Below are 19,693 nucleotides of genomic sequence, written 5' to 3' on the forward strand. Positions count from 1 at the left end.
CAAGGCCAGTCTAAGTAGGTCAGGGCCAGTAGGACGAGGTCACGTGACGTCATCAAGGTCAAGGTCACGGAAAGTAGGTCATGATTCTCAACAGGCCCTAATACTACTGATACTGTCCACCATCAAAGGCCGGGACCCGATGCCGAGTCTGTACCCACGACGAGGAGCGGGACATCTGGTGTTGTTATCTTTTTTAAAATGTGTTCTTTTCGTCACGGTAATTAAGTTACCCTATGGGAATGTTAACGAGACTTGATTGCTCGCATCATAGTATGACGATTATAAATTCATTGCTAACAATCATTCATTACTTTGAACACGGCTGCTAACAGTCATTCGTTACTTTGGACACAGCCATGGACACCTTTGAAACGTAAGTTTTACATTTACTTCTTTTTACGTAAATAAATGTTAAAATTGCATTCAGTTATATATTGCAACGATTTTAAAATCAGTACAACTCTTAAGAAATTTCAGTCGCCTTAAAGCTAATAATGAACAATGCTCGTTTTTTTTTTTTTTTTTTTTTTTTTTTCACGTATCTCCTATATTTTCAGCGACGTGTTTATCTACACGCCCTCCACCATCGCCATCGTCGCCTCCGGCAGCCCTGTCGCCACCACGAGCGCCACCGTCGCCAACCCAACATTAAGGTATATTTTGAAGACCCCCTATATGTAAGTATTTACTGAAAACACACTATACCCTACTGTGCTTTATTGTATTACGTTATTTTGTTTTGGATGTTGCTTTTGATATTAATGTTCAAGTGCGTTCAATCTGGCATTAAGGAGGTGGAGTGATTGCGTGTATGTTCTCTCTCTCTTATACAAAGACTAGACATACTGATTAAATAACATTAAACTGGGAATTTTTTTACGTGTTAAATATCTTAAGCCGTTAAAAAACAAAATCAACATTTAATGTTTTTTTGGTCTTTTTCAGGGACAGACAGGAACAAAAACGAGTTCTTGCAATGATCATTAGGTCATTGCAAGAGTTTCATGATACACTTTAAATTAAAAAATAAAATAAAACTGTGTTATGATGTTTGGCCAATAATAACCTGGGTATAGCAATTCGACCGTCGGCTGATTAGGAAAGTAGAGTCTGTTAACTGTTTCATTCTCTCCAGTATACTCGTATTGGAAACAGCAATTATTTTGTAGCTGTGTCGAGTGCGACAAAAGCATTCCTGTGATATGAGAAAAATGGTGTTCAGTCTCCAAATAACGTACGTTTTGCTGGTAAAACTTTTATTTATATTAAAATGTGATTTCGTATATTTAGAGGACACATTTCTGAGTTCCATAATAAACGCATCACCTTTGCATCGTTAAATACAACTTTGTTATCCCAAGTATAATTATGTAAAGAAATTTTATTGTTCTACTAACAATATTTACTCATCCCCTATAGTCGTTAAATTTATAAAATACAATACATAATTACTTTTTTCTCTCGCAATCCAATACAGTTGTCAAACAGCTGCAATGTTTGTGGTTCAGCTCAGAATGGTGCTACTTTTTATACATTCGGTGGTCTGGTCTAAGTAGGTCAGAAGGTCACGAGAAAGTAGGTCGGGTCAGTAGGTCATGACTCCATACAGGCCTCACTACTACTGGTGTTCTCAGTAATATATCTGAAATAGCATGTTTACAATTGTTGTGTAGTATGAGGAACCAAATATCAAACCACAATAACACGGACCAAGAAAAGACTACAGGGCATATCCATAGTTAACACAGCGCCAACAGGTTGTTTACTGTTTAGTGTTAGTGTTTAGTGTTTGTGCTAAGTTTGGTTCAGTGTCAGTGTTTAAAATAAGAAATTAGACGTTCTCTATAAATTGTATATTAATAAAACAATATCAACTTTTACTTAACTAAAACTAAAAATCAAAGAATCTAATCATAAATTATACACAAATATATGTATAAATAAAAAGTAAACAATGGCTTCATGCTAAATATTGATATATACGGCCATATATATAGCCGATCAAACTGAGGGGGGTTGGGGGGGGGGGGGGGGGCTAGGGGTTGGGTTTTTGTATTCTCAAGATAATAATTGGCACAACATATTTTATTACAACTATGTCATTTCAAGAATTATATTTGAAATAAAGTCATGGGGTACATTTACCTTTGTAAAGTGGAAGACGTTTCCTAATTGTCTTCAAACAGACGTCTAATTTTGAAGAGATGTTTCTAACATGTTTTCCGTGTTCAAATGTAATGCAGCGTCTGGCTCAAAACAACAGGTGACCAAAAGACACATGGACAGTATTAGTGAGTAAAGTGTTCACCTTGTCAAACCTGTACAAAGCTGTGGCGTTAATTAAACCCCAAGCTGAAATCCAGCGCAAGGGATCAAATGACAAATAACACCTACACAATAAAAATTTACAAACAGTATACGAATTAATGAATATAACTTTATTCGCATTAGGCATATATATATCTAGCAAACGATTTTCGGTTGAAAAAAAGAAATTTGTTATACTTAAACAAAAGTTGTTTTTGTTTTTGTTTTTTTTAATAAATAAATAATTTGTAATGTAAAATTGAAGACAGATAACCCATCCCGTACGTATTGGTATGGTTCGCTGTACTGCGGCCACTAAAATGGACTCGCCCGATATTTTTAGAATTTGTATGCTCCCAAATAACGTTATAAAAGGCGAAATGTGATTGGTCAATATTTAAATTATTATTTACAGACGAAATGTTACCTGGACATTGGAGTCTACGCAGTGTTGTTAGCAATCTGATTAAAATTAGTTCTACTGGTCTAAATAAGGCATTCGTAATTCACATGAAACATGTCGTATACCCTCAGGATAATTTGGAATGTTTTCAAATAAGTAAGGTTTTGATTGGTGGACATGAGCTCCAACTGGCTGCTGTTAGATCCACATGTAATAGTGGAGCTAATTTTAATTAGATTGGGAGATAATTTTAATTACATTGAATTTTCATCAGATTGAGCTTTGAAGCGAGAGAAAGGCAAAATACCAATGCATCGAGATAACCTATTTTCCGTTTCCTTTGATTTGGTGCAGATTTATCTTGACTAATGTTATGCGATTACTAGCTAGATAATTTGTTAATAAAATCCATCACTCAAAAGGCCATTTGAAATGATAGATCATAATATGTAATATACAAATTATAACGATTGCTCATTTTCACTTTCACAATACCCGACAAAAAAGTCAATTTACTAATTGATCATAGCGACATCGATCCAAAAAGTTACAATGGCCTATTAATGATCCTTAGACTATATCAAACACACTGTGTGAGTTGTGCAATAGAAAATTAAGGTTTTTTTCCGTTGTATTTGTTAAAAGCTCAAAATTACGATATATTGCGAATTGAAATCGAGTGTACTGCGAATTGAGATCGAGTGTACTGCATGTTGCAATTTAGCAAATATTCAGTGTACTGCATATTGATTCATTTGATAATGAAAAATAAAATATCGACGTCGCCATACATATTGGAAGACTGACATAAATAGTTTTGCGAAATATTTATTCATATTACTGTTATCAAGCGATTTAAGAATTCACAATACTATTATAATATTACTATCACTATTGCCATACTATCACAATAGTGTTTTAACTAACGCAATACTATTCCAGTAGTAAAACTGACCGCAATAGATGACGCCCCTAATAATTGCAATACGCGGTGCACCGTTGTTTGGGGTTTTAGACAAATATTTACAAAAATAAAACAATTTGTATAGTATAAGTTACAGGATATATTTAATATAATTTAAGGGTCATTTACATGCAATGTTTGACATCCATGTCAAAATAATTCTTTAGTAAGTGAACCCGTACAGGCCGCGCACAGTACTTTGACGTCACTGACCACTACAGGCGTGCAGATTGAGGATCATTTTGGGAGTCAGCTAATTTTAGTATTTTTTGATAGTATATGTCCCAACTATATCACAGGTGAAAATTATACCTAGAATTCCTATGGGGGGAACATGCTCAAATAACGTCATCTAAATGGCGACCATAGGGGCCTATTTAGTATATTTTTCAAGCAGCCCAGTAAAATGATGTGGACCTTCCAGATAAATATAAAGCGTATGCAAAGGTTTAATAAAAGTTTTTATTTAACAAAGTTACTTTTTCTTGTGTTTTTTAAGGGGAAACCAGAGTACCCAAATTTTGACACCTGACGTTTTGACTTTGTCTAAAAATGTTTCATTTTACCAAAGCTTAAAAATTTAACATGACATTTCGGTTTCCTATAAAGGTTCTACTATATTTTTGGAAAGTGTAAAGAACATGCTAATTTCAGATGTTGAATTTTGTTTACCCGGTTTTCCATTTATTTACAAAACATTTCACACCGGAGAGGGTGCACAGAGTACACAGTTCACAATTAAGTCATACACTTTCTCAAATCATTTGGTCCAGCCAGGGTACTTTTCCCACGCTGTTGTAATAGTGCTTCAGATAGATTCTCTGCTGCTTGGCTTGCCTTGTGGCAATATTGCCTCCCTGTACGTTTTGCATCTCTCGAAGGGCAGCCTCGTTCCTTCAGGCACTTGCAATGACTTGCTGGTCGTTTCCCTCGCTGTCGAGGTCCAAGGTCTGTAGAGCTGGGTAGCGTATCTTCATGAGATTGTCGAGACAGAGGCACGCCATCATGATGACCTTTGCAGTGTCTGGTTCCTGCAGCATGGTGGCGAGAAGACACCGGAATCTATGTGCCAGAATACCAAAGCCGTTCTCCGCGATACGGCGTGCCCGTACCGTGACAGTCTGTAGTTGAAAATCCTTTCGTCACTGGCCATGTTTCGGTGTACGAAGGACTTCGTCATCCATGTTCTGAGTGGAAATGCATCGTCTCCAATGACAAAGTATGGGATGTTGCGGTCATCATGTGGGAGAGGTTCCGGTCCGGGAACCCTGTGTCACCTGTCTTTAGTGCCACTCTGAGTGTGGAGGCGTTGAACACAGCACAGTCGGACGTAGAGCCATTGGCACCGACGTCGGTCCAAAGGAACTTGTAGTCTGCGTCCACAAGTCCCAGTAATATGATGGAGAAGCCCTAATAGTTGTGATAGACTGTTCCAGAGGTCTTTGGAGCCCATATGGCGATATGTTTCCCACCAAGAGCACCACAGGCGTGATGGAAATTCCACCTTGCGCCAAATGTATTGGCTATCTGCCGCCACCCTTCTGGAGTTGTTGGAAAGTTGAACACCTCTTGCTCGTATTCTGCTACAATGACTTCACTAACGTCTTTCACGAAACAGAAATCGTGTTGTGGGGAACTCGGAACGAGTAGCTGAGGTTCTGGTAGCTGTTTCCAGTGCAACGTACCGGAGAGTGATGGCAAGTTTCAGTCCAGGATCTTAAAGGCTGTTTCAACCTTGTCTCTTGCTTGGTCAGTGTCTGGGTGTGTCTGCGAAGCAACTCATGGGACACCCTGGATTCCCCTCATCTCCACCATGAGGTTGTCGTAGTTCCCGTACATCACCCTTCGCTGGATCCAGGGACGGACTCGGAACCGTCTCCTTCTCTTTTTCTTTGAAACACAGCCAAGACTAGATCATCCTGCAGCTGCTGTTGTCGCAATTTATATTAAATTACTATGGTTCCATTGAAAATTTAATATACAAATATATCATGCTGTAACAAAAACAACAACAACAACAAAATTACCAGTATTAATCATCTGCAGTCTTCTGTGTGGTATGGCATAAGTCATGATGTTGATACGATGTGGATGTTTCACTTGAGATTTCACACTTCACACTTCAAGCAGAGTGGACTAGCAGAGTGGACTTCACACACTGAGTTGAAGAATGAAATGCCCCCCCCCCCCCCCCCCCCCCCCCCCCCGGATATATACCTCCCAGGATAAGTCTTTGGAAGTCACGACTATTTGCACAACTAGTCACGCATAGTCGTGGGAATAGTCGTGCAGTACTACGACAAGTCGTGCGAATAATTTTTTATATAGTGGTGAGACTGGAGAGTCCCATGATGAAAGACGACAACATAAGACCACCCAAGACTTGTAGCACAACCACCTTACGACCACTGAAAACCTACCTATGACCATCTACGACCAGTTAGGTCGCAGCCAGGTGTTTTTTTAACATGATCGAAAACCTACCCACGACAGACTCCGATCGTGCAACCACCCAAGACCATTCAAGACCTTCCATGACATGTGGCAGGAGTTTTTTTACGATTACTTGCGATTTCCAGTCGTAGCCGGTCGTAGCCGGTCGTAACCTGTTGTACGTTGTCTTATCGCTTGGTCTAACTGGGTCATAACAGATAATTAGCTGTGTTGTGGGGTTTTTTGGCTAATAATTTATAGACCATTTATTGGGTTGGAATTGTTAAATTGAGATGCTACTCTGTTACTGTATGCAATATGTGATAGATTAATTGTATTTTAATAATAGAGGGGTATTTCTTTGGTAAAACTATCTCTGTTTTTTAATTAATCATTCTTACTTGATGTTAAATGCAATTTGAAATGTTCTGGATTTTTTGTTTTGATACAGTTAGTGGTATGGGTTATTGGAAAGTTAAATTATACACTTGAGGCATTGCCATTGTAGAAATATTTAATTAAGAAGAGAAATTATCTGATTATAAGGTATGGTCTAATTTTGTGTGAACTTTTGTATACATGTAAGTCTATGGAACGTTTTGTCATTTTTTTAAAATTATATATATATACACACACACACACACACACACACACACACACACACACACACACATACATATATACATACATACATACATACATACATGTACATATATATTATGTACTCACATAACGTTTAAATAATTCATACACTAGTGGTAGTACTAAATCAAAGTTCGAGATTGGTGATTGGTGATAAATGTGAGTTTGTTGGTTGTAAAAAAAAAAAACATAGTTTCATTTGGGCAAAAATATATGCAATTTTATTTCATCTAGTACACTGGACATTAACAAACCACCACCGGCCTCGGAATACAGACTGGTAGGTACTGGGTTCGTAGCCCGGTACCTGCTCCCACCCAGAGCGAGCTCTTAAAGGGACATTCCTGAGTTTGCTGCAATTTTAAAGATACTTGTACTAGGTTAAATTTCATTTTATTTCCTAAACAAATGTTTTTTCGTACATACGAAATTATTTGAAGAAAAATCCAGTTTGAGCTTCTTACAAATATTAAGACGACCAGAAACACATTGAATATACAGACACTGATATTCTAAACAAGAAAATATATTTAATATGAAACATTAATCGTAGAAATATTTTATTAGTCGGAAACATTTTACAATGCAGCAAACTCAGGAATTTTCCTTTAAAGGCTCAATGGGTAGGTGTAAGGCCACTACACCCTCTTCTTTCTCGCTAACCACTAAACAACTAACCCACTTCCTAGATAGACAGCCCAGGTAGCTGAGGTGTGTGCCCAGGACAGCGTGCTTGAACCTTAATTGGATATAAGCACGAAATAAGTTGAAATGAAATAACAAACCACATAATGCGGATGCATAAGACAATGCAGATGCATACAAGCACAATAAGAAGACAATCTGAAAGTCTGGTGGGTGTGATCAAGAGCGGGAAATGGGTCTGATACTCGTTAACACAAACTTTGCTAAGTAAAATGTAATATAGGAATCAGTAAAGGAATAATCTTAGTTGCAAGTGTCATACTGAACTAATTTTAAATTATATTTTTATTTGTAATAGACTATTACTGATTTATCGATCCCATATAGCGTAAACTGTGACTTTCCCCAAGTATTCATGGTAGAAATAAAGAGAAAATATAACAATCTGCTTTAAGTATTCACCAAAACAGCAACCAATTCTTCGCCTTCAAAGATTTATTTGTAGAAAAATTGGTGGAAAATATATACCCAAAAACTGAAAATAGCTGTTGGTCAACCTCTAGAGATTTTCTAATAAAATTAAGATACTTTTTACTAGCAAATTAATTCTTTTATTGTATTATTTTATGTAGTGAAGGTATAATCATCACATTTTACAACAAAAATTAATTAATTAATAAAAACATTTGGTTGGAAGTTGTCATTAACAACTTTGATAAAGCCTTTATATTTATATCAATGTTTACAGTTCTGACCCTGAAATGACACGTGGCGGGACGTAGCCCAGTGGTAAAGCGCACGCCTGATGCGCAGTCGGTCTAGGATCGATCCCCGTCGGTGGGCCCATTTGGGCTATTTCTTGTTCCAGCCAGTGCACCACGACTGGTATACCAAAGGCCATGGTATGTGATATCCTGTCTGTGGGGTGGTGCATACAAAAGATCCCTTGCTACTAATGGAAAACTATAGTGGGTTTCCTCTCTATGACTGTATCAAAATGACCATATGTTTGACATCCTAAAGCCACTGATTAATTATCAATGTGCTCTAGTGGTGTCTTCAAACAAAGCAAACTTCTTCTGAAATGACCTCTAAAGGTCATCTGAGGTCAATTTTCTCATTATGTCTTTAATTCTAGAGGTTCATTATTCGAAATAGTTAAACGTAAATTGACAACAAGACACTGTTTATGGTTACTTTGACCATGCTTTTATACAGAGACATTTTCAGGTCGTATTGAGAATGCCTCCACTCTTAAAATTAATCTCTATGATGTGTAGTATGTGTGTGCCAAGTTTCATGCTTTTATCAAAAAGTGCACGATTCATTCATATATCCTCTGGACTACAGGGCCAATCTTATAATTCAAAGAAACCGCATTATCCATCTTATTTAGTTGTTTTCCCCCATACCACCTAAACAAATTACAGTAGTCGAATACTTGAAAATGCTATACGACTATTTCAAATAGCAAATTAGCGAGCGAATATTCGAATATACTCTCGCCAAGCGATTATACTTTTGAAAGTATCAACTGGCATCAACTTGTGTTTTGTGTCGTTTTTACTATAAATTTCGAAAAACGATCGATATACTTCCTTTTAATCGGCATTATATTTTAAGACGGATAAAAGATTTCTATTTTTTTCTTCAAATGATAGGAAGTCACGTTTGAGACCATCTAAAGATGTTGGGGGGGGTTTTTTTTTTGGGGGGGGAGGGGTCGGTCGGTCGGTGTGGCGGTGGGTGACTAGGACCCTCTCGGACCCAATAAATCGATGTTTTCGTAGAAAGAAAGCAATGAACAATACTCGACTTAGGCCACATACTGCATGCATATGTATAAAATAGAAATCATACCAAGGCTACCCATTATGGAAGCTGAAGTTGGTTCGATATTCAACGTTCAACATTCAATATTAAATATTGCTCTGACAGAACAACATTCAACATTCAGGGTTTTTCTGAATTAAACCACATTCTTCAAAATCTACAATACAAATTTAAGTGTATCTCCTATGATAATATGATGATTGGAGGGTAACTTAGGGATATAAAATAATCTGGTGTAGCTCGGAAATAAATGATTATGATATGATAAACATGTGTTCAGTAGTGCACATCCCACCGATATATAACAAATACTGGGTGGCTTAGGGGCAACTTTGACGCTAATACCCCGTCAAACTATATGATACACAGTATAGCTACACCACACTCGTTTACAGGCACACAATTCTGGAACTAAGTTTATGAAATTCTACAGATCCATCCTCTAGTGAATGTTATATGGAAATGTGAAGAGTCTAGGGTGGCTCAAGACTCTATCTGAACGTGTCAATTCCTGAATACCTAGCTATCTATACTTGCCTACCTTCCTGTTTAACAATGATTTAAATGTCAATGCCTGGATACCTAGCTATCTATACTTACTTACCTACCTTCCTGTTTAACAGTGATTTCAATGTGAATTCCTGGATACCTAGATATCTATACTTACCTACCTACCTTCCTGTTTAACAATGATTTTAATGTCAATTCCTGGATACCTAACTATCTATATTTACCTACCTACTTACCTACCTTCCTATTAAACAATCATTTCAATGTCAATTCCTGGATACCTAGCTATCTATACTTACCTACCTTCCTGTTTAACAATGATTTCAATGTCAATGTCTGGATACCTAGCTATCTATACTTACCTAGCTTCCTGTTTAACAATGACTTCAATGTCAATTCCTGGATACCTAGCTTACCCACCTTCCTGTTTAACAATGATTTCAGTGTCAATGTCTGGATACCTAGCTATCTCTACTTACCTATATTCCTGTTTAACAATGCTTTTAATGTCAATTCTTGGATACCTAGCTATCTCTACTTACCTACCTTCCTGTTTAACAATGATTTCAATGTCAATTCCTGGATACCTAGCTATCTCTACTTAACTACTTACTTACCTTCCTGTTTAACAATGATTTCAATGTCAATGTCTGGATACCTAGTTATCTATACTTACCTAGCTTCCTGTTTAACAATGATTTCAATGTCAATTCCTGGATACCTAGTTTACCTACCTTCCTGTTTAACAATGATTTCAATGTCAATTCCTGGATACCTAGCTTACCCACCTTCCTGTTTAACAATGATTTCAGTGTCAATGTCTGGATACCTAGCTATCTCTACTTACTTATATTCCTGTTTAACAATGCTTTTAATGTCAATTCCTGGATACCTAGCTATCTCTACTTACCTACCTTCCTGTTTAACAATGATTTCAATGTCAATTCCTGGATACCTAGCTATCTATACTGATCTACTTACTTACCTTCCTGTTTAACAATGATTTCAATGTCAATTCCTGGATACCTAGCTATCTCTACTTACCTACCTCCTTGTCAGTCATCACATACACACGTCATGTACACATACATTCACGCACGCATCCACTCACGCACGCACAAATTCATAGACAGATGCAGTATATATAGATACATGCACGCATACATACCACGTGTGTGTGTGTGTGTGCGTGTGTGTGTACGCGCGCTCATTTATGTATGTATGCATGCAAGCACGTACACACATACATACACAACAAACACACACACACACACACACACACACACACACACACACACCCCACCCTCGCTGTCACACACACACACACACACACACACATGCAAATATATAGACTGGGAAGCCGGTGTTCATAAAAATCAATGTCATTGGAGTTATTTTGAGGTTTCATTCATATTACAAAAATGACTAAATGATTTAGAAAGTCGGGCAAAACATCTTTAACTTTGATTATCACTATTCTAACCTTTCGAAGTGATGCACTGTCAGGTTATGTACGACAAAATAAACTATACAAGATTTGTGATAAATCTGAATGAGAGAGAACGCGAGACAGAGACAGAGAGAGAGAGACAGAGAGAGAGAGAGAGAGCGCGAGAGAGAGAGAGAGAGAGACAGAGAGACAGACAGATAAAGACACACAGACACACACAGAGAGAGAGAGAGAGAGAGAGAGAGAGAGAGAGAGAATTACTATAGTTAATACAAGTGTATATCTGCACCCTCGATCTCAGTCAGTCACCCACCCACTCCATTGTCTACTTGTTTCCGTGTTTCCACCGTGCCTGATAAAAAGTCTTAAATAACCACAAGTTTCGTTTCTTTCTCTTCTCTTGTTTTCTCTTCTTTTTTTTTAAAGGCATAAACTCTTTTGTTTAAAACTAAACAATATATCGAAGAAAACTAAATTTTTGGTATCAGTAATTCCAAGGAAAATCAGACCTGGCTGTTTGAGTGGAGCCGTTAGTGGCTCTCCACCACTCCCCGCCACTCCCTCTGAATCAGCCTCAGTGGTGTAGTGATTAGGTAATCGCACTTAAAGCTGGGTTCGGATCCCGATACCGGCTACTAACAGCAGTGTGTAAGACCACGACACCAACTTCTCTTCCCCTAATCATTAAACCCTCTGTCCTGGACAGACAGCCCTGATAGATGCGTTTGGGTCCAGGACAACGCGCTTAAACCGTACTTGGATACAAGGACGAAGATACATGTTTATTGATATGAAATGAATAGCATGTAAAACGTGACATCCAGAACGTCTTTTCGACAACAAAACATGGATATTTTGTCTTGGCGGCGCCACGGTAATTGGTGTTGCGTTATCTACATGCATGCATTCCTGTACGTTCTGTACATATTCCTAAGACATACCACACTTGAGTGCTGTTATCAGAACATGTTATCAAGGACAGATTTCAGAAAACTATTTGATATGCTGAAACTAATTTTCCGATCCAAATCCCAGTTGCTGAAGTGGACTACATATTGATTTTAGCCGTGTTCAGTTAATATGGGCTGTTTCCGAATAATTCTTTGTGGGAGGGACGACGTAAATAATGTTGTTTGTTTTGTTTTATGTTTTCAATAACTACACCCCACTCCCACCCCTCAAAACAAACAAAAAAACAACAACATCACCACACAAAGAAATGTAAGTCATTCGTGCACACTTTAATATGGTTATAAATATATAAACAATTCGGAATTAATTATGTAAAAGTTCCACACACTACCTTTATTCACCAATATATTTTTTTAGAATTTCATGATTTTGTCTCAGTGCCAAAACTACTTATGACTACGTTACAAGCCCGTATGAACCACATGGAGTGGGGGCACTGGATAACGAAAATAGGCGGGTTTTGGGTTTTGGGGTTTTTTGTTCAGTATATAAATAAAGATAAACATCTGGTTGTATTGCTAATAAGCAATAGTGTATACTAAAATAATTGTACAGCTGACAACGTCGATGTTTGACACCCAATAGCCGATTATCAATAAATCAATGTGCTCTAGTGGTGTCGTTAAACTAAACTAAACTAAACGTCGAGTGCCGTTGTTTTGATATACAAGCGCAGATCGTGTACATGTCTATGCAAAAACACAGCCATATATGCAAGTGTTAGATAAGAATGCGAAGCGCAACGAGGAGAAAGTCTCCAGTAACTTGCTGTCCAGTATATCAGTCACGGACCAGTTCTTTGACATAGTCAGAAAGTATTGATTGCAAGCCGCGTTCAGTTCTATGTACTATTCCTGGAAAGCCAGCCCGACCTTCCATGTTAAGCAGACGGCATTGACCTTGTTCAAGGATACGGCGCTATTCAACCGCCGAATTGTGGCAGAAAGACAATTCTCTTCATTCATGGTATGAACAGGTGATCTCAACAGGTAGGAGCACAGAAACGTTTTATTTCAAAAATCTGTCATTACTTGTGTTGGTTTAATAGGATTGTTTTCTGGCTTTGTGACTGTCTCCAAGCTACAAGTAGGCGTGACAGTGGCTGAATGTGGTGTATACGACTAGCTAATATCGATAAAAAGAAATCAATAGATAAAAAGATATATATAAACAACATCTGATTTTACATTTAGGCTTATATAATTGGTGTGCTTAACGTGCAAATTGAAAGCAGCTCAGCAGCACGAAGGACAATTATCTCGTAACATAATAGACTGTTATTTGTACACGGGTATATTATTTTTAAAATGTATGTGACTGCGTGGGCACGTGTATATGTGTGCATGCTTGGAAGCATTTATTACGTTTTAATTTTGTTCACATACAGAGAGTAAAGTATATAAAATAACAATAACTAATACAACTGAGTAGTGTTAGCTGCACTTCGCGACATGAAATTAACGGTAAATAGGTTTATAACTACATGTATATGTACATTGTATATATCATGATTCCTTTCAGACAATAGACGACAATAATTTATAAAAATTAAACAACATACAACAGCATGGTGGGGAAAAAAACACGGATGCAATTATTTGAAAATATTTTGACACTTTTTTTTAAAAGTTGGTGTTTTGGGGATCATATTTTGATGCTTGTTACGGTGACAACCATGTATCCTAATAAAAGTAAAACAATATACAATTCATTTTCTTCAAAGTTTATTATGTCGGCCATAAATATAAATAACTTAATGACAGATATTAACTGAGAGTGGATGCATGTTAAATTATAAATGATCTTGACACATTCTAAAAGATTTCAATACATTTTAAATGAGGTGTGAAAGTGGTACGACCAGGCATCCCATGGGGGTGGGATGTAGCACAGTGGCAAAGCACTCACCTGATGCGATCGATCCCCGTCGATGGGTTCATTGGGCTATTCCTCGTCCCAACCAGTGCACCACGAAATGTATATCAAAGGCCGTAGTATGTCCTGTCCTGTCTAGTCGGTTGAGTTTTCGCTCGAGGTGCTTGCGTCGCAGGATCAAACCACCTCGGTGGATCTATTCAGTTGGTAGGGTTTTTTCTCATTCCAACCAGTATATCACAACTGAACAAAGGCCGTGGTATGTGCTTTCCTGTCTGTAGGAAAGTGCATATAAAGGATCCCTTGCTTCATTTTGAAAAATGTAGCGGGCTTCCTCTGATGACTACGTGTCAGAATTACCAAATGTTTGACATCCAATAGCCGATGATTAATTAATCAATGTGCTTCAGTGGTGTCATTAAAAAAAAAAAACTTTTTTTTATCCTGTTTGTGGGATGATGCATATACAAGATATGCTACCAGTGCCGTAGATAGAATTGTGTGTGTGTGTGTGTGTGTGTGTGTGCGTGCGTGTGTGTGTGTGTGGGGGGGGGAAATGAACTTTTGAAACGGACGAGCATGGAAGGCGCAAGATACTAGGGGTGGGGGGGGGGGGCATGCCCTCGTGAAATTTTGAAATCTAGAGGCTCTGAAGTACCATTTTGCAGCCATTTTAGGGAAGTATCAATAACCAGTAATTTGTCCCTTGCCCCCCACCCCTCCCCCTGCTAGCTACGGCCCTGGCTACTAATGGAAAATGTAGCAGGTTTTCTCTCTGCGACTACAATGTCAGAATTACCCATTGTTTTACATCCAGTAGCCGATGATTAATAAATCGATGTGCTCTAGTGGTGTCATTAAATAAAACAAACTTTAACTTTAACCCATGAGCTATATCGGCCCCGATGGTTCAGGATTACTGTAATCGAATCAAATGTTTTGTATGCCAATCCCAATGTAGCATATTTCAATTTCAGTTTTGTAATCGGAGATTTAATCTTATTTTGCAGGAAAATGCAATGATGGGGTCATCTTATAAAGTGGCAAATAGAGTGACCTTGACCTTCGAGACTGATTACGGTACTGGAAACTCTGGTAGAGTGGCGTTGATTGGCTCTATACCAGAGTTAGGAGCATGGGAGCCAAAACAGTGCATTCTGGCAGAGGAGCAACCACGGAATTCCAATCACTGGGCAACTCGAGTGGTACTGCCAGAGAACACGACGATTTTATGGAAATGGATAATTGTCTCCCCTGATCGCGAAAACGTTTACAGATGGGAAGAATGTGAAAACAGAAAATGTTCTACCGGAAGAAGTGATGGGCGCTGGGAGGCTAAATGGAATTGCCCTGCTAACTTCTATTCGTTGATGACTACTGAAAAAACAAGTAATTGTCTGCAACTATTGTAGTCCAACCATCACAATTTTTTTGAACTTTTATTTGTATTTTGTAACACTACTAAAATTAATTCAAATCAGATCTTACGACAGCAAGCAGTTAATGAAATATGATATTAGCCAACGTTACGACCAAGTCCAATTAACCTTTAGTCTCTAATAAATGGTCAATGGAATATAAGCCGCTAACGTTTAACATTTAAATTACTTTGTTACTCTAGTCAGTAGTGTTACTAGCATAGTGGATAGGCCTAAGCTTACACCTTAAGTTGCTTCCTTTTCCCTACCTATTGTAACCTCAACTAAAAAGAAACAAATTCAGATATTCGGACACCATCTTGAATGCATTAATTTAATCTACACAATCAGCGATTGTTTTAAACTGAGTTTATGACTTAATCTTTTACCAGTCCGATCGGAGAGTATTACATTGGTTTTGTCTCCATCCTTTTATTGGTCTGTCAGTCTGTCCTACACATAGTTTTGCGGACTTTTTTGGCAATGCGCCAAGACTCCTTTAAAAAAAAAAATTGTCTATAAATACGAAAGATAGTTTTTGACGTAACCGTATAGCTCAAGCATGAGCGCAATCATGGATGAATGGATGATCATATAACACTTTATAGATACGTGCAAGGATTAAGCATACCATATATAGTTCTTTTCCAGCATAATTCGTAATAATACAATTGAAACCTCCTAAATACAGGACTGTATTTCGATTTGTCGAATAAAATATTACCTGAACATGGGATTTCGTCAGATATTCAAAACAGAAGTAGGTGAAGTAGATTTAAATTTTGATTCCAATGCAACTGCGCCATATCAGTAAAACATGGTAATTTCTAGCTAAACATAAAGGACACATGGAAACTGACTGGGGTGTGGTAACACCCCCTCGACCCCTTTATTACGACCGAGGCTGGAGAATAAAACCAAAAATAAAGACACTAAAGTTAGAAAGGAAGAACCAGACAAAGAAAATCACTATTACTACCCATTTTTTCATAAACCCTTTGTGCTTTTCAGAAGCAGTCAGTCTATTACTAAAATGTATACCTACTAACTTAAAACGTAGGCCTTTTCCCCTGTTTATTTTGGCCATAATCCTGGAGCTAGTGTTATTTTGTAAGTTTTTGTTCATTTCAAATTTTGTTTTAACCAAAACTAGCATTTTGTTTTATATTTACAGATTCTCCAGTGAAAAAAGATGGTAAAGTGAAAGAAGATCATAAACCAAAAGAAGAATGTAAACTACAAGATGGTAAACGGAAAGAAGAATGTAAAATAAAAGATGGTAAACCGAAAGATGATTATAAACCAAAAGAAGAATGTAAACTAACAGATGGTAAACTGAAAGAAGAACGTAAACTAACAGATGGTGAACTGAAAGAAGAACGTAAACTAACAGATGGTGAACTGAAAGAAGAACGTACACCGAGAGAAGAATGCAATCTGAAAGAAGATGGTCCTGAAACTCCATTCCAAAACTATAAACCCACTTTCATCGGGAAAATGCGCGATCGGCTTTGCAGCATTATTTAGAACTGGATGTTGATAATGAAATGAAAAGTAGGGCCGATATTTGAAAAAAAATAATGGTATCAGGGTGTACCAGAGTACAAATGGGTATGTGAAGTATGTAGCCTATGTGCATCTTTATGTACATAGAAAAACTGTGTCTCAAGCAGATGTAGAACACAAAGACGTTATAAGTTAGTATTGTATGAATATACAATTATTTATAGACATTTTCAAATCAATATGTAGTGGTCCATTTGCTATATAGCATCTAAAGGAAAAGGAACAAGAATTAGATAAAGAGTTGGCGAGAGAGAGAGAGAGAGAGAGAGAGAGAGAGGAGAGAGAGAGAGAGAGAGAGAGAGAGAGAGAGAGATTGATCGATTCACACAATAAAATACTTTTTTCTTATAAATATACCGATCACACAATAACGCGAGAAAATGAATATTTAAAACGTTATATACACCGTTTATGGTCATAATATGTGCAATCATGCTTTTTTGAATTCATTATGTACCTATCTGTTATTTATGAAAACGTATTAAAACATATTGTAACCTTTTAAACAAAGTTGTGTTATTTTTGTTGTCGTTTTGTACAAAGGAATTCCCAAAGCTTTGATGTAGAATATTTAGGGACCTGATATTCTGTAAGAGTGCAGGCTGATTTTCGCCCTAATTTGGATAACGTTTAATCATGTACACCTATATAGGGTTGCAAACGAATGGCATTTTTACATGAACTCGTTCTAGCAGAGCAACACGACTGGCTGACTGGTATATCAACGGCTGTCTACGGTGGCTGATTTCCGCCAAAACAAATAAATCACTACTTTTAGTATGGCGTTTTAATGCAGTAATAGGGCATTATAACGCCGTATTGCAGCGTTATAATGCCCTCTTACGGCGTTATAACGCACTATTACTGCATTATAACGCCCTATTTTTACGGCATATTAACGCCATAATTTACGGCGTTAATTTACTATAATTGTGTAGGGGCATATGCAGCTAAAATAGGTCCCGTGGGAATTTCATGTTAATTTTTGGAACCAATGATATTAATAATCATTATTGTATACAGATTCAGAAAAAAATATGGTTCCATTTTTTCTAACGAATATCAAGGTCATTTTGAGGTCACTAAAGGTCACCACTATAAATCTGTTCAAGGCGCTAATTGAAATAATGTGTCACCGTATACTGTCTTTAAAATACTGGCATGTAGTATGTTAAAAGAAAGAAAACCATGTAAACTACATTAAAACATCAGTAAATATTTGTTTTATTGTTGTTAGGGGCGGATATAGAAATTTGAAAAAAGGAGCACTGGGGTACTACAGCTATTTAGTGGGGTATGTTAAACAGGCAAATTCTGGGGGTACAAGGGGTAATACTCTTTTTATGACATACTAGTATTTCCTGTATTGTGACAGACTGTTAGGTCAAACACTACTTGTTAGTGACTATTTTTTTTTAAATGCAGCAAAGGGTCATCATTAACGTACATTTGCCCATTTGGGGAGGGATTTGGGCATTACAAGGGGAAGGGGTACATACAACAAAATACATTATTTTATTCGTGTAAGATGGATGCAATCAATGCTTCTAATTGTATCCGATGTACTTTTCAGCGTGAAAGATCAACGTTATCCTCAACATGCGGGGGTGTGTGTGTGTGTGTGTGTGTGTGTGTGTGTGTGTGTGTGTGTGTGTGTGTGTAATGATCAAATGTACAAAACATGTACCTGAGGAGGGGTGATAAAACAATACTTGATTTTGAAAAATAATTACTTTATGGATGGTCTCCAGTTAGTAGTCTGAATGCCCTACTACCTATTTTACAGTGGAAAGATTGCACACATTTATATCTATCTATGCTTTGTCGATGCCCATATTGTACACACTATCAGAAATGTGTGTGCACCACTACGTCTGAGTTATACTGAACAGACCCTTTTTGACAGACACTAAATACATGTACCATTTTTTAAAACAGAAACTGCAAATTTGTGGTTAATTTGACCAAATATGATATAACATCTAGTAGTTAGAATATTTCACACCCACCTCCCCCCCACCCCCTTTTCAAATTTTTATATCCGCCCCTAACAACAATAAAACAAATATTTACTGATGTTTTAATGTAGTGGTTTCCTTTCTTTTAACATACTACATGCCAGTATTTTAAAGACAGTATACGGTGACACATTATTTCAATTAGCGCCTTGAACAGATTTATAGTGATGACTTTTAGTGACCTCAGAATGACCTTGATATTCGTTAGAAAAAATGGCACCATATTTTTTTTCTGAATCTGTATACAATAATGATTATTAATATCATTGGTTCCAAAAATTAACATGAAATTCCCACGGGACCTATTTTAACTACATTATTTCAATTAGCGCCTTGAACAGATTTATAGTGATGACTTTTAGTGACCTCAGAATGACCTTGATATTCGTTAGAAAAAATGGCACCATATTTTTTTTCTGAATCTGTATACAATAATGATTATTAATATCATTGGTTCCAAAAATTAACATGAAATTCCCACGGGACCTATTTTAACTACATTATTTCAATTAGCGCCTTGAACAGATTTATAGTGATGACCTTTAGTGACCTCAGAATGACCTTGATATTCGTTAGAAAAAATGGAACCTTATTTTTTTCTGAATCTGTATACAATAATGATTATTAATATCATTGGTTCCAAAAATTAACATGAAA

General features: G+C 37.1%; 1 protein-coding gene across 2 annotated transcripts; it reads left to right on the top strand.

Annotated features, from left to right (window-relative positions):
- Positions 1-332: 332 nt before the first annotated feature.
- On the top strand, positions 333-17,524 carry LOC121390850. 2 transcript variants are annotated; one of them, XM_041522730.1, is made up of 3 exons: positions 333-677; positions 15,045-15,423; positions 16,627-17,524. In XM_041522730.1, exons 1-3 carry the CDS (start codon positions 495-497, stop codon positions 16,977-16,979), a joined length of 915 nt encoding a protein of 304 aa, XP_041378664.1. In that variant the 5' UTR covers positions 333-494; the 3' UTR covers positions 16,980-17,524. The 2 variants fall into 2 exon arrangements, with proteins under 2 accessions (XP_041378664.1, XP_041378667.1); XM_041522733.1 differs by lacking the exon at positions 333-677 and adding an exon at positions 12,960-13,148.
- The last annotated feature ends 2,169 nt before the right edge of the window (positions 17,525-19,693 follow it).

Source organism: Gigantopelta aegis, chromosome 3, assembly GCF_016097555.1.
Source record: "Gigantopelta aegis isolate Gae_Host chromosome 3, Gae_host_genome, whole genome shotgun sequence".
Taxonomy (NCBI): Eukaryota; Metazoa; Mollusca; class Gastropoda; order Neomphalida; family Peltospiridae; genus Gigantopelta; species Gigantopelta aegis.